Source organism: Mauremys mutica, chromosome 2, assembly GCF_020497125.1.
Source record: "Mauremys mutica isolate MM-2020 ecotype Southern chromosome 2, ASM2049712v1, whole genome shotgun sequence".
Classification (NCBI taxonomy): Eukaryota; Metazoa; Chordata; order Testudines; family Geoemydidae; genus Mauremys; species Mauremys mutica.
In genome coordinates this window covers 69,829,459-69,852,289 of record NC_059073.1, presented here as the reverse complement: position 1 = coordinate 69,852,289, position 22,831 = coordinate 69,829,459, and the positions used below count along the sequence as shown (strand labels likewise).

General features: G+C 38.0%; 2 protein-coding genes across 10 annotated transcripts in view; one reads left to right on the top strand and one right to left on the bottom strand.

Annotated features, from left to right (window-relative positions):
- The window catches only part of PLAG1 (PLAG1 zinc finger), a 58,756-nt gene extending 40,923 nt beyond the window's left edge, over positions 1-17,833 (bottom strand). For 4 of the 8 annotated variants that reach the window (XM_045004799.1, XM_045004804.1, XM_045004800.1 and 1 more), the window contains exon 1: positions 16,202-16,342. The gene's annotated coding sequence lies outside the window, so the exon portion shown is untranslated. Of the gene's footprint in view, positions 1-2,225; positions 2,372-16,201; positions 16,343-17,729 lie in introns of those variants that run through there. The other 4 variants (XM_045004798.1, XM_045004806.1, XM_045004801.1 and 1 more) reach the window with 2 other exon arrangements.
- Positions 16,614-22,619, top strand: CHCHD7 (coiled-coil-helix-coiled-coil-helix domain containing 7). 2 transcript variants are annotated; one of them, XM_045004807.1, is made up of 4 exons: positions 16,614-16,755; positions 20,219-20,292; positions 21,011-21,109; positions 22,431-22,619. In XM_045004807.1, exons 2-4 carry the CDS (start codon positions 20,239-20,241, stop codon positions 22,533-22,535), a joined length of 258 nt encoding a protein of 85 aa, XP_044860742.1. In that variant the 5' UTR covers positions 16,614-16,755; positions 20,219-20,238; the 3' UTR covers positions 22,536-22,619. The 2 variants fall into 2 exon arrangements, 1 of the variants encoding a protein (XP_044860742.1); XR_006576835.1 differs by having other exon boundaries at positions 16,669-16,755; positions 20,979-21,109; positions 22,431-22,480.
- Positions 22,620-22,831: the final 212 nt, after the last annotated feature.

Below are 22,831 nucleotides of genomic sequence, written 5' to 3'. Positions count from 1 at the left end.
AAAACAAAAACTAATTTGTCTTCCTGGCATTCCCTCACTACAATGAGTTTATTACAGGCGTGAACTGTTGCCTGTCATGTCTTGTTTAAATATAAACTTTTTCAGTAAGTAGATTCTTGTCTTTAAAGCACAGTTCTGCTCTGAAAATGGAGACTAAAAATAGCACTGAAGCCTCCCATTAATGTCCTGTTTTCTGTCTCAAACTTAGTCAAGTAACAAGTAAAATCAGGGTTTTTCCCCTGAGCTGCTAGCTCTTTTTTTGTTTGTGCTGTTTATTAACTGCAAACTCACCCTGGACTGTGACAATCAAGCTATGTCTTGACTGAAATTAGTTCTGGTGAGGTGTACAGCAATGGATTAAGGCCATTATTACTTGTACAGGCGTATGTAACAATATGGCAATTTGAGAATAAACCCACAAATACTAAATTAAAAATCTATACTTAGTTGCAAAAATATTAGATATAAAGGGCAAGGTATTTAGAAGTATTTAACAGTTTTCCTAAGAAACAAGTTTCTTAATAAAAATAATTTAAACTATGATATTTTTAAGGTAAGGAAATGTTGAGGAATCTCTGTAAAGATAATACATGTTATACTAGCATGGATTAATGTGTCAGGAAACTTTGAGGACACATTAACCTCATAAATTCATACTGATTGGGAAGCCCATCACGAACAATACTTCTGCAAAGTAGCAAGTGAACAAATAAAAAGAATCTGTGTTTATTTTGCCAATTTTTGGATCATTTTAATAATATTTCATGATTTAAACATACCATAAAGTGTTTTTTAAAAAAACCAATCAAGTCTTACTATGAAGAAATCTAATTCACTACAGTGGTCAGAAGTCTTTCCTGGTTGGCAGAGAGACTGCTATTTGCATGGATTAGCGGCTGCAAATAAGCAATAGTTTACTTTAATTTTCTATAAGATTACTGAGAGTGTTTGAGAGATGACAAAAGTCCTAAAGAAGCTCCTGAGAGAAGTGAGTCAGTCTTAAGTTTCCTAACACCTCCTGCCCCTCAACAGAAACAAAGAAACCAACAAGCCAAGCAGACAGATAAACCCTCAGCTACCATTCTAAGTTTATCCAATATCATGCTTTTATTGAGTAAATGCACTTTAGTTATTTTTGGGGAAAGCTTTGATTTAGCATTTATCCTGTCTGCTTAGTAAGGGTATGTGCATACAGTAGTTCTCTGTAATCTTGCTGCAGAGCTGATAATTGAGATAACTCCACTTGCTGCTTTAGGGAGCTACATATACACCACTTACTAATATTAGGGTTTGTCTTCAATGCAGTTAGTTCAAGGTATAACTCAAGTGTTGCCCTTAACCCAATCCTGTCCACACACAAATATCTCTAACTCAAGCTAGCTGGACGATAAAGGAGCATAGGCTGAAGTTTAAGCGCAGATGACACTCAAGCTAGTAACGCAGTTGGGACACGGCTACTCTCTACAGTTAATCCAATTACACTGTGCTGCTCGAGTGTTATTTTGCAGTATGGCCGTTCTCATTTTAGCTAACCTAACTAGAAAGGAGTTAATTTGAGTGTAGATTACTGCAGAATTAGCTTGAGTTAAGATATAGTCTTAGAAGAACCAAACATCCTACCTGCTAGAAAGGTTAGCTGCACAGCTTTGAAACAGAACAGCTTAATGCAATGGCTTTCCCATCAAGACTTTAATTGTAAATATTCAGAATGTGTATTAGTAATAGTCTTAGCCCAGGTCTACCCTAAGAATTTACATTGGTAAAACTACATCACTTGGGGTGTGAAAAAGCCACACCTGAGCGATGTACTTATACTGACCTAACTCCCCAGTTTAGAAGAGTGCTATGTGAACAGGAAGGTTTCACTACCTCTTGCGGAGATGGATTATGCTCTCCCATTGGCGTAATACTATCTTCACTGAAGCACTACTGCTGCACAGCTGTATGTGTAGACAAGTACTATTTCAACAGCCTATTTAAAGACATTTGTTTTACATAGGTTTGTTTTGTTAATAATCTGTCTTTTGCTATTCTTTCTGCTATAACACCATGATATTGGTTTATAAAATGACTAAAGTTAAAATATTTAAATTATCTATATCCCTCTCAACACATTTTAATAAGTATTTTCATATATAACAGATACAGGATTATAGCAAAATACTTTTTAGAACAACATTTCTTAGCTTGTCATTATTTTCTCAGTAGGGGCACTGCAGCTTTACCTTTAAATGTTTATCAATACTTCTACCTCATCTCCCATGTTTTCCCCAACCCTCACGGTTCTGTGATTCCTAACTGAGTGGCAAATGATTGTAGATGAAGGTGATCACTAATTCAAAACACCCATGCTGTGAATGTAGGTGCAGCTCTGAAATAAAATAATAATGAAACATTGTTGAGTTTTTTACTTATTAGCAAAATTCGTAAGGCTTATTTGAAATTTTCTTCAGTTTAAAAATGCACTGCTCTTATTTCAAAAGGAGTGAAGTACATTAGTATGCAGTATATGTCAAATTCATCCTTTGTGTAATTCTGCTGGTTTCTGTGAAGTTACAATAGGGCTGAGTTTGGCTCTATATGCTCCTCAGACCTCTTAGCAATAGCACACCATTGGGGATAATATGACAGCTCACCAATCAGGCAGCAGGAAGACTTCCAAGTTTACTCTGGGGGAATTCTGCACCACTGCGCAAAGCAGAATTGGAACCGAAATTAATGTTTTTTGCACAGAATTTCTGCCCCCCTGAAATGGGCTGCTGACCACCACTAGGGGGCACTAGACCCCGCAGAGCCTAGCTCACAAATAGAAGACACTGCCAGGGGAAGAGGGAGGGAGCTGGAGGGTTCCTGGCAGCTGCAGTTCCCAGCACGCTCTCAAGGAAGGAGAGGGTAGCGCCATGCAGGTAACTCTGTACAAGCCCAGAACCCAGCATCAGGCTGTTTCTCCCTATGGCTGCCTGGGCTCGGAGGGGGGGAGGAGGGGGGGAAGGGAAAGAGAGGGGGAAGGGGTGTGAGTATCTGGGCTGGGGGCCTCACAGATGGGCTATGAGGGGAAGGGGTGCAGGTATCTGGGCTGGGGGCACCCCGCCGGTGGGCTCTGAGTGGTGGGGGGTACCGTAGCCGGGCTCTGGAGGGGAGGAGCTGTAGGTATCTGGCCCTCCTGCTGGGCTCTGGGGGGGAGGGGGTACAAAAACAGGAAGTGGGTTGTCATAGGGGTTTCCTTAACACTCTACTCCTGGAGGAATTTTTTTGTGCCTGTGTTGTTACAGACATAGTTGCTGATAGGTATTCTGAAATTTATTACCAAAATAATTGACACTGGTGTGATTATGTAGTGTTATTTTGACAAATAAAATATGCAGAATTTTGCAAAATCTTAAAATACTGTGTGCAGAATTTTTAATTTTTTGGCACAGAATTCCCCCCAGGAGTAAAGTTATGTACTTTAACCTGTGATTTAGTATGACTAAATCCTACAGACTGCCTACTACTACTATCAAGAAGTAATAACTAATTGAACATTTCTCAGATATTCTGCCTTTTGCTGTTAGATAATTTAGAATGAAAACTGTTCTTGCTAAACTCCTTCAATAGACTTTGCAATCTAAATTAATTTAGGTACATGCTAATGTCCTTGTATTAAACAGCTTAACATCTTGCAGGTTCTAGTTTAAAGGGACAGTCATCTTAAAAAAGAAAGGCACACCAACTCCATTTTTAAATTTTACTGTTGTTACAAGTAACACTCAAAATTCTTGAAGTCAAAAGATGAGGAAAATACCTAATTTTGTACTTTATCCATTTCTCAGAATTTTGTGCATAGTCTGTTTCACTGTTTCCCCATGATGTTTGTTGAGGGTATTTTACACAGCAACAGAAGACACTCTTACAAAAATTAAAAAGAGGAATATGTGATTGAAAGAAACAAAAATATGGAAGATGAACTCTGAGCAGGATCAGTAACTCTACTTCAGATGAGCCTCCAAAACTCTAATATTTCTGGAAAAATTTTAATATACAATATAAGATATTTGGTTTCAGGAATATAACTTATTTAAAATAAAACAAACACTTCACTGCTCACCTGAGCAACGGTACAAATAGTGGGCAGAATCTGAGTGTCTACCAGCAGCAAGTTGCTATTTACAAATTTAGCTTTTAAAAAAATACTGGTTTTAATAACAATTTTGTTTGTAATATCCAGAATGCCTTAATGTAAGCCAAACTACGCTGAGCTATACATTTCATACAATTCCTGGAAATACTGTTTAATTGGCACTACTACTCACTGCACCCTATTGAGACCCTGTAACATAATTCTATCCCCATACAGTTCAAATGTTATAAGTGTATTTCTGTAATAATTTGAAACCACTCAGACAAACCATTGTAAGAGACAATTGCCTCAGTTTAAAAACATTCCACACAGAATGATGTATGGTTTAATAGATTAGCACATTAGACTTAAAAGCATAATCTTTGATGTGGCTATTTTAAAATGGTTTTAGCAAAAGTATAAAATATTAATCCTGTTTTCCAATAAACATAACTTTTGATCTGCTGAATCAGTCATGCTACATACAATAATCAGAGAGGGAGAACAATGTAATTAAATTCATTTGGGGAAATAAGACATTAGCACAATGCTGTATAAACTAAAAATGATGCAATCACAGAACAACATTCCAACAAAGGCAAATACACTGAGTACAGTAATTTTAACAAACAGAAGTTTTTATTTTATGTCCAATCCATAGTATTGTGCAATCAATTCAAGCTATACAATACATATATTAAAATTTGCTTAGAAAAATACTCAGACTATACAGTGTATTTGTTAAGTATTTCTAACTTTAATAACACCACTCAATATTTCCTTTTTATTCTGAAATTTGAAAAAAAATCTAAAATGATTTCAAAAACAATATTAAACTTCTTGAGTATTCTTAAAATACAGCATTAACACATGGCTAGAAAGGTTGCTGTAGCAATATGTAGCTTCAGAATTCAGCAAGTATTTTTTAATTAATTAATTTACTCTTTTTAAATAAAACAATTTCAGGGATATATTTGCTAGGGGAATTATGCTGTTTTGGTTTAATTGTGATGGTTTTCCTACTGAAAACTCATACTTTTTCTTATTTACAAAACAACCAAATTCCTAAGAGCAGTTCCCTACCCATCACTGGTGCCCTCCTGAGTCATGCCTGGCATTATACCAAAGCTGCTTGGTGCAAATGGCAGGAGGTGACCCAAGTTCTCTGTGATAAAAAGATGCCAGTAATTTGACCCATCCTAATGTACAGAGCAGAGAGAGATGGCCAGCCACAAAAAAGAAATCAGTATGCCCTCCACCACAGAAATGAAAATGTTCAGATGGTCAAATGGTTGGACACTCCAATATAGAAAACAAAATGAGATTGGGAGGGCCTGCTGCGGCTCGCCCCAATTGAGGACGGCTAGGCTACACTGGTATAGCTATGTCCAGCGGAGACCTCAAAGTTATATTGGTAAGATGGCCTTTACAAGGACTGTGGACAGAAGACAACCAAGGGGGAGGCCAAAGACTCAGTACATGGACTGGATATCAGCAGACCTTAGAGACACTAATTTGCATGGTAGCCAGGCATACAATTATGAGTTTTGGAAGAACGCTATAAAAGTCACCACCGAACAGGGAAGTGGCAAGAAAGAAGAGGAGTCACTTGCCCATCACTGTGGAAAGAGGTAACCTGTTAAATTATTTACTAAACAAGTTGCTGTATTCTGTTGTTGGAAGCACATGACACCAGTGTTCCTTGATTTGCCCTGGCTGATGATTAGGTTCACAATGTAGTCTGAAGTACTGGTATTGACCCATAAAGCCCTAAATGACTTGGTTCTTGCCTACTTGAGACACGACTTCTCTTCTCATGTCAACAATCAGAAGACATGCAAATTGGAGTCCCTTTGGTATAAAGAGAAGGGGAGCTGTCATGAGAGTGTTCACTATTTTGAAACTAGTTCTTGAACTGAAACAGCATGAAACTGTTGATCTGCAGGGCATACTGTAATGACTATGAATTTACTTAGAATTTGGGAATGAAAAGGGGAGAGTGCTTGTGAGGTAGGGGAGTACTGGTTGGATTTAATTGTGGTTGGATTTTTTTGGCTTGCAGTGAAGAACAGCTGCTGGCTTTACTGCTTGAGGGGACAAAGGGAAACTACGTATTTTTTGTCTAAAAGTTCTGTAGATCAGACCATATATTATTCTTGCCACTGCACCTTGTAAGCAGTCACATGAAACAAAACTGCTTAAGCTACTAACAAGCCTATCCAATGCAGAAAAACATATGAAATAGACTCACATCTAAAGGCAACAACCTCAGTTTCTTGGGCAAAAGGGCAGGACAACTGGGCTAAAGAACTGGGCACGGTCATACACTGCATGGCTGCACACAACAGGCTGTGGATATATTTTGTTCTCTGTCTTCCAATATAAATATCTGAGTTGATATGAAGTCACAGCATGCATTTACAAATATGTATAGCACATTAAAACTTTAAGAGAGATGCAAACATCTTTTTGTCTTTAGTTCCTTTAATTTCTTGCAAAGGCCTCTGATACAGAAAGGCTGGATATACATGTTCTGGGGAGTCACTTCATGCAAATAAAGTGCCTTTAAAGCTTTTTTGGGGGAGGGGGGGAGAAAAAGTTGGGGGCCACCTATTTACCGTGTGTTGGGAGGGAAGAATTCACAAGTCAGCTAAGCCCTACATTCTGCAATGCACATTTCCCACAACTGTCATGAGAGCTGAATATAATTAAGTTTAAGTACTACTTAAGGAGCTAGTTTTAGAGTATTCCACTTCTACTCAAAGAGACGACTGTCTTATTTTTCTTTTCTAAAAAACCATAAATAAAGTTATCAACCCTTTCACTAAAAGGACAGTTTGATAGAAATGATTATTTCATCATATTCAAGGTCAGCTTAACAACGGTCTTAACATGAAACTCTGGACATAAAAGAAGCCTCTTAATTCAGAGAATAAAGAGATTTATCACTAAAATTGGTTTTCTAACATAATGAGTTAATTCCTTCAGAAAACATGTACACATATCGGAAGAAAGCATAATACTGTATAATCTATATCAACGAAGAGGTGTCCATCTGCTTGTCACTCACCCCTATGAGGAACAAAGAATACAATCCTAAAGTTATTACTGAGACAAAACTCTTAGTGACATCAACTTGCCCAAGCAGGGTTTGTGGACTTTGACCCAAGCTAACTGAATATATTGAGAGCTTTATGGCTGTAACTAACAGTGTGATTGAAGTAGTAAAAACTGCTGGGCCTCATTTTTCTCAAAATGTCTATCCCTACCAGATTAAATAGCTAGAGTGCCCTCCCATCAAGTGTCATGAAAAAATCCAACCTCTTTTTATATTCAAGATTTTAAAAACTTCCATGAAAATATCTTAAAAATAGAAGAGACTCATAAATATGCCAAACAACCCCTACTTCTTTTGCAAACAACTGAACTAGTAAACTCTTCAGTTAAAGATTACTCAAAAATCAACTTTCCTTTCAGCATATAAATTTAACCAAGAGAATCAAGTTAGATTTACATGTACACACTGACTTTTTAGTACCATCTGTATCTACTTGTTATCCAAGATATATTTAGCTTACTTTCTCTCTTTAAAAAAAATATTGTAGAGTGGTCCAGTTTTCAAAGGTAGAAAAATTGATTATATTTCAGGGAAACAAGTTACCTATACAAATGATACTTACCAAGTAATGTGTTTCACAGTGCATCTTTTTTTAAAACCACAATCTATTTTTCTGTTTGCTTTCTACAGCAGTTGGTACCAATGAGTATGCTCAAGTATTTCCTATGGGAAATGATACTACATCATATATTTGATTGCAAAGAATACTCCAAGTCTGCAAGAACTCACATCTCTTTCTCAGAGGCTAGTATCAATGTTCATCCAGTCTGGGCTTGCTCCCATCACCCAAATACCAGTGATAGTTAGTCTTTAATATTAGCTTACAATCCAATTTCTATATTTGTAATACTATCAGCACGAGTGATGTCACGCGTAGGAAGAAACTAACAGAGAATAAAAGTCAAGACCACTTTTTGACTTTGATTTCAGGACCAAAGAGAAACATATTACACAAAGCAACATCTTCAAAAATTATTATAAGGAAACAATTACGTTTGAAAAGCATAAAGAAAAAGTGTAACACTAGATAATTATTTTATATGAACTCTTTATGGCAGTTTCTACAGTCATGAACTTTACATCATAAAGAACAATCTGAACAACTAGATTAACATAATATGCTTATCGATAACGTCTTAAGTAACAAATCATGAAGTTTTATCACTTAAGAATAACTTTCCTCTCGATTTCATTGTATTGGTATGCTTATACTTGTATTTAAACACCATTTAAAACAGTATGTAGTAATATCATGCACTCATATGTGCAACAATATTTTTATTACTCTTTCTGAAACTGAAAAGTAGCCCATAATATATTAATTAGAATGGTTTAGTCTATACATAATCCCAGTATTAAGACACTAAAGAAAATTATGTCAGGTCACTAAGAAAAATCCACCAGATTCAAATTAAACTGGCACCTTTTGCGATCAGCCGTGTTTGAGCTGTTTTTTAAGCTCCATGGTTCAGATTTTCTTAAAGTCTCCTGGATGAGATCAATTAAATCTGCATTAACTATAATATCTTCCAGTGAACAAAATCAGCGTTGACAATATCTGTATTTGGCTTTCAGACAAAGTGACTACATTCTAAGGGCTTTTTCATGTATTTTGTTCTCATTCGGCTTAATATTCATTTTGTTTAGAATACTATTGTCCATTTCCTCCAAAAAGTAACTGATAATATTCAGCAATCACAGTATATGAACCCCTTGTAGTATACCATTTGACTAAACACACAAGAATAGCTGCAAGCTGTAGAGGTTAATTTTTTCAACTTTAGATATTGAGTACGAAAATGTAAATCCATACTTACAAATGATTAATACTGTACTCGCTAGAGATTAAACAATTTTATTAAATGTACAATATAAATAAAAATTCCTAAAGTGATATTAAGAGTTTTAAGAAATAATAAAAATTTACCAAGTCTTAAATATATTTTATTATTAAATATACAGTCTTGAAGTTTATTAATAAACTGCCAGAACTCCTTTACTTCTGGGATAGATTTTTTTTTTTTCTTTTTTCTTTTTTTTTTTAAATGGTCCTTTTCAAAAGGTCTGTCTTAGTAGTCTGGAATAGTTTCCTATATTATACATAACTCAACAACTGCAACATCCTCCCTAACAGATCAGAAAAGTCTCATTTTTAAAGAAATTGGTAACAGTCATGATGAATACGTATACCATACTAAGCACTGGCTTATTAAAAGTAGTATTGTAAAATCTCACTAATTTGCATACAAGAAATGGTCTTTGCACTTCTCAAAGGCTTAATAGCATGATGTTGTAGTGATGTCTCATTAATTCAGACTTGAATGCTTTCTCAAAATATGTTACAGAACATTTACTAGTAAGTTAGATACACCACAGTATGCACTTGTCAAATCAACAAACAAGATGAGCTTTGTGATGCGATATCCTTGCTTTTTGTTTGCTTACTTTATGATTTGCACAATTCAGTAACTGAGAATGGGATCCCTGGTCAATGTGAATAAGCAAGATTCTACTATGCAAATTTTATTAATGAAAAATCTCAAGTTTTTGACAGTCTAAAAATATTAAATTTGACCCCACATTAAAAGACATAAGACTGGGTATGTATTACATACACAGAGTAGAACTTTCCATTAATTTTTTTTTAAATTGTAGTATATGTGATAGTAAAGATTTGAAAAGACATTTTTTGAAAATCCTAGGTCGCTATTAGCATGCAAACTACACAACTAGATGACCTGTCTTTTACAGAAACATGAAATTATTTTTAATTACCCTAACATTACTCAAAACAAGTATGATAAAATTCCCATTAAACACTTTCTAATCTGATTTCTAGGGATATTCTCCTCAGAGAGGCATTTGGCATGTTAAGTGCAAAAGAAGATTATAACAATTCAATTTACTGTAACAGACACTTTTTGTATTTTCCAAGTTCTTTACATATTCATTTCTTTCTATGGTCCCATTAAACTTTGCTCTTCTGGGTCCCATTTAGCTTCTTACAATTCAATAAAGTTAGTTTACTTCATAGTTTTGAATAACTGTTCTATGCATTATTAACTACCTTGGGTACATTCACTTGTTTTACCTATTTTAGTCTTCGTTTTTATGCTATATTACTTTGACAACTCTCGCCATCACTTTTAAAAAAAGAAAATCCATGAACATCGGACCATACTCTACCCTCATTTATACCTATGCAACTCCACTGAAATCAGCAGGGTTTTATGGTGCAGCTGAGAACAGAATTTTATCCAATTACTTTTTATTAAAATATACTGGAAAAAATTATTCAGATTCTAAACAGATAAGTGTACTTTAAAGGTAATAAGAGATATTAGGACAGCTTACAAAACAAATTAATTTATCCTATTAACAGGAGTATAATTGCATAAGCTCTCTCACTTCTCAATGATCAAGTGTGCATACATACTTCATATGTAGTCATCTCAGATTCCCCTCACTCACTGTGGGCAGTTTTAATACCATGATCCAGCAGACAAGTTATCCAGGGACTATTTAAATATTAACAATTTTAATATATTCTGTGAGAATGCCTCATCTTTGTAAGCAGTGTCACATCACGATTTTGGGTTTTTTACAGTATTACAGCATGTCTTGTCAACTTTTTTTTTTAAATATGAAATTGTACTCGGAGTTTCTGCGAATATGCCCTAAAAAGATGAGAATGACAGGTGTACACTTTGAGGGTGGCGGAAGAAAAGAATCCAATTAGCAGATTAATATATTTGAAAACAGAACTTAACATGGCATTATTATGATCAAGTCTATTCATTATTAGGTTCTCATAGTTGCAGATTTCTAATTATTGTAATACAAAACAATTAGAACTCTTTTCATATTTGGTGTAGTTATGTTTGATGTTCTGTGGACAACTTGTCATTTAAAATCCATTATTAATTGAAATCTATTCAACTGCAGATAATAGATAATTATGTTCCCCGTTACATTAAAATAATTTAAAGTATAGGAACCTGCATGAGCAAGTCTAATGAGTTATAAGTAATATGTTTTAAGTTCAAGCCCCAAGTTTGCACAATTTATAAATCAATAAACATTTGACTAAGTCCTAGATGTGATTTTTGATTAACAGAAAAAACACACATTTTATTAGCAAGATATTTTACTAACTAAATGCAGCAATCTTCTGCCATACATTAGAACTCCAAAATACTCACTTCACAACTGATCAATATAAAAATGTTACTTTGTTCTCATATTTGAATTATTTTGAAATAGTTCCCTAAAGCTACCTAAACATTTGGTAATTGGTTAAAGATGGTTAGCAGTTCACTAGGCTGATAGAAATATGCAATATCAAAAGTAAAGAAAGTTAAAAGTTCACTCTTCTATTTCAAGAGGATATTCTCACCAAGTATTCTGTCACCTCAGAAGAGGCGGTTGCTAGTTCCTTTTAACACTACAATGCATCTGAGGATGATTTAAGCACTGTTACATGTTTTACATTTTCCAAAATATTATCCTTTGGTAAACAAATTAACTTGTTTAGGATGCCTTCCTAACAATATTTCTCTAATCATGAAAGCTAGTTTTTAAGATCTAACATGCTATAGATACCAGATAAAAACCTTAGGTTTTAGATTCTGAAATAAAACAAGTCTTTCAGTAAAATCATTTAAAACCATTACAATACTGGTTAATACAGAACATAAGAAGTCACCCACTTTATCACATTCATTTTATAAAACATCTGCACTGCACTGAAAGGCGGAGACTTAAGGGCACCATTTTGGCTCAATAGCTCTGGAGATGGATGACCATTTAAAGTAGTTGCACTTTGGATGCAGTGAATTTTTGTATTACATAAAGTGAAAAACTTGAAAAAAATTGTAATTTAGATTTCAAAGATCTGTGCTTGGGGAAACTCATTTTTCAGGCTAATTTACTAAATAAAGTGTGCATGCCAAGAACCATACTTAGATTAAGTGTGCAAGAAAAGTTTAATGTATGAGAATCTATATTCTTGCATTTGTTGAACAATTTTAGAATCAGTGTAGCTAGGAAAAACTATGCAAACATTATCTGATTGGACAGATAAATGCCTACAAAAGCTTGTAATGCATTTAGAACATTCTAGTTTACCTACAGAAACTAGAACAACTTTACCAACAACAAACAGCCCACGAACATTTATTTCCTTAGGTACTTAGAGGGCAAATTTTCAAATGATTTATCATGTATCAAGTCAGAGCTATAGATATTAGAAAAAGGAGTATCTAAATTCTAAAAGCTTCAGTTCCCTGAAATGTTACTTTTATTTCTACCAAATATCACCTCATCACTCTAAGAATAATTCAGTATTCTACAAAATGAGAGCAACTAGGGATATAAAGAATACTATCAAGTAACATTTACCATATAATCAAGTAGAATAATAGAATACAGATAAAACTCAAATTAGAGTGTCTGAATATCTTCCCCCACTGAATTTTGTACTACACTTGGGTGGACTGGATTCACTTCACAATAAGCAGTTGTGAGTCAAGAAAGATACTCAGCAACTGTTACACCACACTTGATGTTATGAACAATGCCTATATCTATATCCAGGATTACAAAAAGTAAATGATAATTTAAGTTTCCAAATAAATGAAATGTCTTACATTAAATACTTCCAATTATCATCAATGCACCATTAGTTTAACTTTTTTTTTTAAAAATCTTGTTTTCAGTATAATAAAGTTACTTCTGTATAACTAAAGAACTAAAAAATTGCACTACACTAAACAGACATAAGACACTTCAAGAATTTTGTCAAATTTCTGTTTTTTCAAGTCAGTATAACTTTAATCAACAAAAAAGGAAAAGGTTTATGGAAAAATAATTGGAGAGGCCCTTCTAAATTTGAATTCTTTTGTAAATATATGAACACTCTCTAAAACATGGAAAGACAGTTTTGTAAAAATGTACAATTTCATTCCTTCATGCTAAGGGATTAATCCTTCCCCCTTAATGAGCTTTTTTCTTGCCTAAGAATAGTTGATGTGATTTAATTTTCAAAGCTGTGAGTCACTGGAAAACTTTGTGATTTCTTCCAAATCTGTAACCACAAGCCTATCCCAGTCAACAATAGTTTTATAGTCACATTTACAATAAAGGTAAAGATTACTTGCAAGCAAAGGCTATTGAACACAGTGGACTATAACAACTTATATTTACTGTCTATAGGGTAAAAGCAGCCATTTGCTGAAAAGGCTTCCCTACAAGTTCAGCCCTTCTCCTATCTCTGGAAGTGGATTCCTTGTATTTAAGTTTTAATTTAGAATTAAATATAAAGGCTACACAAACAAAACAATTGTAATGAAAAAAATTAATAATTTCTGATAAAGATATCTAATTAGTATATTAAGAAGTTATGCTAAGAATTTTAAGTTAGCTGTCTTACTGAGAACTAAAATACATACAAGATAACAGACATATAGACAAGTTGAACAATTCACATCATAGTAGTTAAATATTTACAAATTAAATATACAGCAGGAATCTGTACCAACTACCATACTGATGTTAAATGTATACATATGGAGCTTGAGTGTCATTAAGATTCTGTAAAAAACTGTAGGTAACTTTTCAAGAGATGTTATAATTACACAACTAAGGTGTACATGTAAAAAGTCCCTAGTCTGGCCAATTAAAAGCAAACAGATACTGCACTATTTTCAAAACCTTTTGGAACTGTTCACAGGTTTTAAATACAGAAGAAGCTTTGCACTGCTTTTCAACAGACAGTTATATGTCCCCCATAAAGCTGAAATTACTCAAAGTTAAAATTATGCACTTAATAACTTTTTACAGGATGGCTATGAAATTTTGTTACATAATAACCTTTAGTCTCCTTTCAAGGAATTGAGAAGAAGTATACTATTTTTATATTAATAATGTTAGACTTTTTAATTTCTGCAACATCCATTCCAAAATAGTTTCCAAAACACAGCATTTTAACTAATGCATTAAGAAAACTCTCCTGAAGGCTTGCTACAACAAAAGAAATGCTTGGATCCAAACGAATCTGCAAGTTTATCCCTATTATGTGGCATTAATTTATCATACACAAGTCACTTTAATGTCTTTATCTTAAAAAAAACGGAACCACCCCTTTGCTTTAGGCAGAGGTTCTGCATAGGTGATAGCAATAAGAAAAGAGAAGCTGTCTCTTTAAAATGCCCTGCTCTGTCCCTGATCCCACGTGGAACCAACATCAGCAGCACTTTCGCATTAACTTCGATGTGATGCAAGATGAGGCATCATTTTATATAAATAAAACGAGAAGGCTGCTGAATACATTCTTTATGGGACACAAACAGGTGAACTAAGCATGCCAGTGAAATCACCAGGCATCTCCAGAAGAGGTGCCCTTACTCTGCGCCCTCTACGCCAGATGAGGTGCCCTTACTTTCTCTCTATGAGGAAATGTTCCAATCCAACGCTACACTGAAGAATCCAGTTTAAAAAGAGGATGGAGTCACAAGTAAAATTTGAATTTCAAATGCAACGAAAATGTACTTTATAAACCGGAAAGGTTTACTCTTTGCTTCACACATCCTAATTAGATCAGGAAAGTTACACTACAAAGGCATTACATTCCGGCCAAAAAATAAGAAAAAGAGAAACCAACCGCACACAAAGAGCATTAAAAAGGAAGTTATAGAGGAGCAAATATAGCATTTATCTTATCTAAAAATCACCCCACATTACCCCAAAGTTATGTTTCTGCACTACCATTTCCCCCTACCTCTCACATCTGAATGGGATTTTCACGTTTTCTTATTGTCGGTGGCGAGTTATAAGAGGCTTTTGCCTTTCCAAAGAATTCATCAACAAAAAAAATAATAAATATTAACTCCTTGCTCCCTGAAACGTTAAAAGGGGCATGCGAGGACACGGGGTTTATTCCGTTACCCTTAGGAAGAAAAGGGGGATCAGCCCCGCTTTTTAAGTATTTTTGGGAATTTTTTTCTAATTTTTATTTTGTTATATGCCTCAGTTCTCCCTCCATTTTGGTTGTTTATGATACTGACAACAAGCTGTCCCTGCTCTCTCTCTCCGGATCTCTCCTGCTTTCAGTTAACAAACCCCTCTCCCCAATGCAACAACACTCAGCACTAACTTGGATTCACACTTTCCTCTAAACATACTCGAATGAGGGAAGCAAAAGGTTCCTGGGCGACTCGAAGGGGGGAGAGCAGATAAATTATTTTTCTTTATTATGAAAGGAAAAACTTTAGTCTTCCCCCCACAAAAAAAAACCCGAAAGAAAGGGGGGCTGAGTTCCCCAAAGTGACTCCAGATCCCCCCAAAAGATTGAGCTGCCTACTTCCTAGGACAAACTCTGGAGAGTGGGGTCCACCCAGGAATTTTTTGTGCAAAATGCGCCTGGTTTGATAGTTCGGGTGAATTTATATTAATTTTTCCCTCATTTTTGGGCAACACGGTCTCTAATGTCTTCCGCTCCCTCTCGCTGCTGTCACTCTATTCACAGCAAAGACCCTGGAGAAGGAGGAGGGGGTGCTAGACGATGGGGGAGACTTCTGCAAAAAAACTTTTCAGAATTCCCCAACGAAGCTAAGGGGTGGGGGAGAACCCTTCTCCCTCCTTAAGTTCCCCAGGCAAACTTCTCTCCCTCTTTAACTACTACGGTGCAGGAGGGAAGAAGGGGGGGGGGGTGGACTAAACTCCTAGGATATATTTTTATAAAATACATTTTCCGCGCTATCTATTTTTCTCCCCTACTTTCTGCCTTGGGGTCCCCAGAATAATGGTGGGGGCAGCTCAGAGATGAGAGGGGGCGCGATTAACACAAACTTTTCCTTGCCGCTGCTTGCTGCTGCTCTCTCCGCTCCCCCCTCCTCCTTCTCCTCCTCCCCCTTCATAATTTAAATAACCCTGATATTTCCCTGCTAAACCCCGGCGCCTGCCCCCCAAACCCGCAGCAGACTCACCGCGGGAGCCTCAGCATCCCCTCTGCGCCCCGTTTCCACCCTTTACAGTGTTCTCCGATTTTTCTGTAATTTTTTCCCCATATTTCGGGCTGGACGCGGCGGGCCTGGAAATTGTTTGCTTTCCCCTCTTTCCAGCAGCCATTGTAGTGTATGCGCTGCGGTGCAGCCCAGCCTGCCGCACACGCCGCGCCCACACCGCCCGCCACCCACACGCGCCGCGGGTTGGCCGCCTCCCCCCGTCACTCAGGGCTCCGGCCGCGCCCCGCTGGAGGCGCCTGCGGCCCGCGCCGTCCGCCTGGTTGGTGGAAGGAGACGCCGCTCAGGCCGGGGGAGGGCGGGGCCGAGCGGGGATTGGCGGCCCGGCCGCGGGCTCGGCGCTGTCACTCAAGCCGGCCGGGGAGCCGGGAGTGGGCGGTGGTGGTGTCAGTCCGAGGGGAGCCGCGGGGCCGGGAGCGAGCTAGGCTGCGCCCCTACATAACTGCTGCCGCCCGAGCCGCCGCTGACGTCTTTCGAATTGGAGACGGGGCTCGCGCGCCTGCTTAGCCGCCTGGGAGGTAAGTGCGGGGCCAGGGCGCCGCGGGCCGCTCTCCCCCGCCGGGACGTCCGCGCCGCCTTCCCCCCGCAGCCTGGCCCGGGCGGCTGCCGGGACCCGCCGCTCCGGGAGCGGGGCTTTGCCCTCCCGCCTCAGGAGCGGGGAGCAGGAGCGGGGCCCGCTCGCTTCCCCGCGGCGGCTGCCCTGGCGACAGGGGGCGCCCCCGGCAGCTGGGCCCGGGCGGGGAGGCGGGCGAGCCTGGGCCGGAGTTCAGGCCTCGCTGTCACTGAAACGGGGCGGGGGGTGTCCGCTGGCCGCAGCCCCTCTCCGCTGCGGGCGGCGCCCTGCTCCCCCCCCCCCCCGCCCACCTCAGGAAGCGGCGCCGACCCTCTGCCGGCGAAACGGGGGAACAAATGCGTAAAAGGCCCCCGGGCGCCCTGCGTGTCCCCGGGGCCTCCCGAGACCCGCCAGGTGCCCGGAGCGCAGCGCCCGAGAAAGTGACTTGCCCGTAAGCAGATTTTCGGAGGCACCTTCCTGTCCCCGCTTTGAGACGGGGGAGGGGCAGCCCCCAACCTACTCTCAGCCCCCTATTGTAACCTTCTCCTCCGCTCTCTCAGATCGAGCTGTTAATTCAGCCCTCCTCGTCAGTGACAGTTTTAGGGCTTGACTGTACTAGTTTCCGCTGAAACACTTGGCAATAGTGGGAGCCCTGGAAAATAGCTTGATGGCTCTTGAACTGAAAGTCTGCCCTAGGGTTAAACTGTACTAGGAACAAGTATTTTCCGTCTGTGCTATTATTTACAACTGTTCATTAGTTTAGTAAAACATAATTCAAAACTGTAGTATAAACAAACCCTTGATGTGTTTGTGGTTGGCCCTGTATTCCCAAAGCAGGAGAGTCAGTCTGTGAATGTGTAAAAATCGGGGGTGAGAGGAGAGATTACTTCCTGTTAACTTAACTAAATCAAATAGTAGTAGCATTTGCATGTGACCTACCTGCCTGTCAAGCTAGATAGTAGGTTATGTTCCTAATGTTGTTGAAGCACTTCATAGAAAATTCAGTTCAGGAGCCATCAGATTATTTTCCAGGGTGCCCTTACCTGTGAAATATTTTTGTAGTAGTGCTTAGTATTTTTGCAAATAGACAAGCATATTTAAGTTTTTGCACATTCTAAACCAAATTACTAAACAACTTCATAAGAACAAAACCTACTTTTTAAACATCAGGTTGACAAACAGTACACTTTCTACATTTCATTGTCAATTGGACTTGACAGATTGACAGGCACTGGAAATATCTCTGCTTTAAATCAGCTATTAGTCATTTGTGTACTGACTGACATTAATAGTGTAAACACTAGCCAAAATCTGCTTCCAGTAAGTGACCTTTGGCCTCTTCATTGAAAGGTCACTTTCATGGAGATGTTCTTAAAAGTATACCAGCAATGTGTCCTTAGTGATCCTGCTTTTCTAAAATAAATGCAGCGCACCAGTTACAAGTAATACTTGGGCAAACCTCTGAAATTTCATGTTAATAGCAATTATGTAGATGAGATGTACCATATATACCTGTTCATAAGCTGAATATTTTTGGTAAAAACGTGACGCATCAAAGAGCGGGGATTGGCTTATAAACGGGTCTACACCAAAATTTGATTATTTTAAACTCTATGGAATCATTGAATTGAATATCTAATACATTGTCATTTTGTTTACTTGGAGCGTCTGCAGGCATGGAGCCCCTCAGTTCCCTGTGGCCGCAGTTCGCTGTTCCTAGCCAAGGGGAGCTGCGGGAGCCACTTCCCGCAGCTCCTATTGGCTAGGAACAGCTAACCACGGCCACAGGGAGCTGAGGGGCTCCATGCCTGCAGATGCTCCAAGTAAACAAAATGTCCCGACCCACCATCAGCTTACTTTGATGGCTGGGAGCCAAAGTTTGCCAACCCCTGAAATACAGGGTCGGCTTACGAAAGGGTCATACAGGTTTTGCTGTTTTTACCTAACCATCTTAGGGGGTCGGCTTATAAATGAACGGGCTAATGAACGAGTATATATGATGGGTTCTTTTGGCCTTTTGTGCAATCCCTGGTTATCTAAAAACTAGCATTAGTGTTAGTGTACATCCATTTTATTTTTAAACCCTGTGTGATCGAAAACACTTCTTCTAGCTAAGAAACTAAATATTTAGTTCCAGATAGCAAAGTTACAATATAACTAAAATGTCAAGCTCACTGTGAAAACAGTTGCTAAAAAAACCTTTCAGTATGTGAATTAATATTTATAACTTATGCTGTCTTCCCTCAGCACTAAAATCTGAGAGTTCAAACAAACTAGGAAACCAAATTCTGCCCTCAGAAGCACCTGGGCTACTTAGTTTTCAGAGAGGCTGCCCAAGTGTAACTAAGGGCAGAATTTGGCCTGCAATTGAAACTTAACAGTTCAGTTCATTTACAAAAAGTAATAGAATCCCACTACCTCCTATGTATTGGCTCTGCAGTGGTAAGAACACTACAAAGGACTAAATAGATTTGTTACTGATGTAAGCAGAGTTAGTACAGGGTGCTGTTTTTACTATAGATACTCTTAAATGACATTTGTATTTCTAAGCTTGTCTTTAACAGCAGCTTTTTGCAGAAAAATATTTGAGATCAAGTGTCAAACTGAAACTAGTTTTCTACTTTATTTCACACTGGTTTAGCAATTAGAAACTAGCTTCAATATTAGTATGTAAGCATTGTTTAAAAATCTGATTTTTTTTTTTTAAATGTGGGTTAAGTAGGATATAAGTGGACATTTCCCTAAGGAACCATTTTTATGTCGCGAACATGTCACTAATTGATAATGTAGTAGTAGGTCTAGATGTTTCTGTACTCAAAGCCTAGTTTACATTATGGCCCTGATTCTTGTAGACTGGCCAAGAAGCACTTGACCCAAGCTAGGAGGGGTTTGCATGTGCACATTACTCCTTTTCAATTCTGTGCCCTCTGGGTGCTAGGCTGGTCACCAGTTAAAATTAGAGCAGTTTGAGAGTTCTCTAAATATGTAGTGGCTGTTAAAAGTCCCCAGGGCCTTTTGTAGTATCTGGGAAGTTTGGGAGTGTAGGACTGTGAGACATACTCCTTTCCTCAGCCAAATCCCTACACTAATAGTCAGGAGTTGGCATAGGAGTTACTATGTAGCTAGGAAAATGGAATTCTAGTGGCTTGCTAAACTGGTCTGAATTGCTTTGTACTATCAGAGTAGCATGAAGCATCCTAATACAGTAGAAAAACAGGCCTCTTGTATGCAGAAAACCAAACAAGTTTCTATATTCCTGTTTTTTCTAAATTATATGTTTAAAAAAATCTCTGCCAGATCTTGCATGTATGTACTATGGTAGAGGTTTCTGTGTTAAACCACTTAAAATGGAAATTCAAACTGAGACTCTTAACATTAATGGCACTCGTGGGTCAAATATAAAAAAATTCTTTCTTTCCTGCTTCTAGCTGCAGTAAGACATTTTAGGATGTCCAGCAATGTGCAGCGACTTAGAGACCACGATACAAATCCATGTCTAGCGGTAAGATTGGTCAGTTATGATTTAGTCTGAAGCTGCATTACTGTAGGGGTATGAAAACTACCCAAATAGTTCCTTCTAAAAGCAAGTATTTTATAATGCTTCATCTTCCTTCTGAAGGGGTGTATGTGTGGGTAAGCATCAGAAATATTTGGACCTTTTAAGTTGAAAATATTAAGTTCAGAAACTAATAGCTCTTCATGAATGGATGGGGTAGGCTTCTGGTTATCAGGTTTGGAATTCTGATTGTGGTTTCAAGGACAGACTTAAATCCTTGTAGCTTGGATTTGTTCCCCTCTCTTTTAATTACCTTAAAACAAATTGTTTTGCAGTTTATTATGTTGGATACCTTTTGAAAGAACCAAACAGAACTTCTATCTGTGTTCTGCAGACAGATGACTTGATGATTTCCTCCCCACTTTCCTCCTCATTTCTTCCCCCCACCTGAGGTGCTGAGCAGCCACAACTCCTAGTTCAAGTCTTTGCTTTCAGATTCCCTGGCCCTTTTTGTAAGAGCAGGAGTTTGCCCTCGTATCCTTGATGCAAAGTTTCTCCTATTTCCCCAACTATTATTTGTAGCACTCAGACAGGTTGGCTGCCTCCCTTAATCTTAATTTATAAAATACTTTGGGGATTTTTTTAGAATGAAATAATACACTAAAATGTGTAAATATATTTATCCCCACCAGCTCTTAAGTGTGACATGTCTTCCATATTAAAGGAAACAGATGCCTCTAGACAATGTATGGATAACAATAACTACAGAAAGGATATGTGTGCCTCTTATTTTTTAAAGTACAAAAACTGCAGAAAATTTTGGGTAAGTAGGCTTGAGCAAAATTCTCAATCAAACAATATTTTTGTTTAACAAAACAGTCCGTTGGGTTTATCATGGTAACTAATGCCTAACACTAATCAAACTTTTTGCACTAGATTATACCAGTTTATACTGTCAATACTCTAACATGTATTGAGATTATAGTATTTTCATTTCAATAATGCTAAAACGGTAATGAAAGAACAAAAGTAATTTTAGTTTTGCCTCAGTGTAATTTTAAGAACAATGACTATACTAAGTAATTTTCAGATGTTAAAGTAATGCATATGTGCAAATCTTAAACTGCTAGATTTGTCCTTTTTTTACAAATCTGAGTGGGTCTACTCAAATGTTTTTTTGCAGTGTTAAATACGCCCAGTCTCCTTCTGAATCCTCAGAATTTAGTACTGGTACTATATCCTGACCCAAATCTCATGGATATATTAGATCAAAAATTTTAAACCATATAAACAGGGAGTTTTCCTTCCTATGTTAACTTCCCTCACCATTCTATTCACTTTCACCTGGTCTACACTTTGCGGGGAATTGAGCTAAGTTTAGTCACGTAGCTGAAGTCGACGTACTTAGATCGACTTACTGCGGTGTCTTCACTACAGTGAGTCGTCTGCTACTGCTCCCCCGTCGACTCTGCCTGCGCCTTTCACTGAGCTGGAGTACAGGAGTCGAGTCGATGGGAGAGTGCTTGGGGATCGATTTATCGCATCTAGACTAGACGCGATAAATCAGTCCCCACTGGATTCATTGCTGTCTGCTGATCCGGCCGGTAGTGAAAACATACCCTTTGTCTTCCCTGACATTGTTCTCCTATACTTCATTTTGCCTAACTTCTTCTTATTTAATTCCCCCTCATGGGATGTTCTGCTGCTGCCACTTACGTTTCCTTCTAACTCCAGCTTTTTCTTGTTCAGACAAAACATTCTGCAGTGGGGAATAGCAGCAGAGAAATCACTCCTCCTGTGCTCTGCTAGCAACACCCTTTAGCTAATGACTTTCAATAATACTTGTCTGCAAACAGTTTTTTGGTGGGTTGCACAATTATGCAGTTAATCTGACATTTCCAGGAGAATACTGTAGTTCTTAAAAAGTATTTGCTTTCACTGTCTACTGAAACGATAAGGTGGATTATCTGATGTTACTTAACTAATACCAGTGCATTTAACTGAAGTTATCAACTAATCAGATTTTAAGTACCTAGTTTCTGCTATAAAGTACTTCTGAGAAGTACATTCACTAGAAGCTAAATCAGAGGCAGAGACTTCTGAGAAATCAGTGTGTTCTCATACTCACTTTCTTCTGTTTACAGCATGCCATTATGATACAAAGGAGAAGAGATGGTGTGAAACCAAATATGCCTACAGCAGACGAGAGAGAGAATATATTGAAGTCAATAGGAGGAACACCATACTGATCACACAATCTTTATTGTTTACTATTTAATATTATGTACATATGAAGATTTCTGTCAGCTAGGCATTAAATTTTTTTAACATTGCCTCTGTTTATTTAATCATAAGATGTTGCCAACTGAAAAAGAACATTACCTTAGATTGTAAAGCCCTTGGGGGGTTGGGGGACATGGTGCAGTAGGGACAGCTTTTCTTCTGTTTGTACAGTACCTAGCACAATGGGGTCCTGGTCAGAGTAGGTTTTCTAGGTGCTACCATGATGCAAATAAATAGTAATTACTATGTGCCTAAAAGGGTC

What these genes read in the sequence shown, in the direction of transcription:
- CHCHD7 (XM_045004807.1), top strand. Translation starts at nt 20,239, where the DNA reads ATGTCCAGCAATGTGCAGCGACTTAGAGACCACGATACAAATCCATGT. An exon ending in ATACAAATCCATGTCTAGCG is followed by an intron (nt 20,293 to 21,010) that starts GTAAGATTGGTC and finishes TCCATATTAAAG; the next exon opens with GAAACAGATGCCTCTAGACA. An exon ending in AAAACTGCAGAAAATTTTGG is followed by an intron (nt 21,110 to 22,430) that starts GTAAGTAGGCTT and finishes TTCTGTTTACAG; the next exon opens with CATGCCATTATGATACAAAG.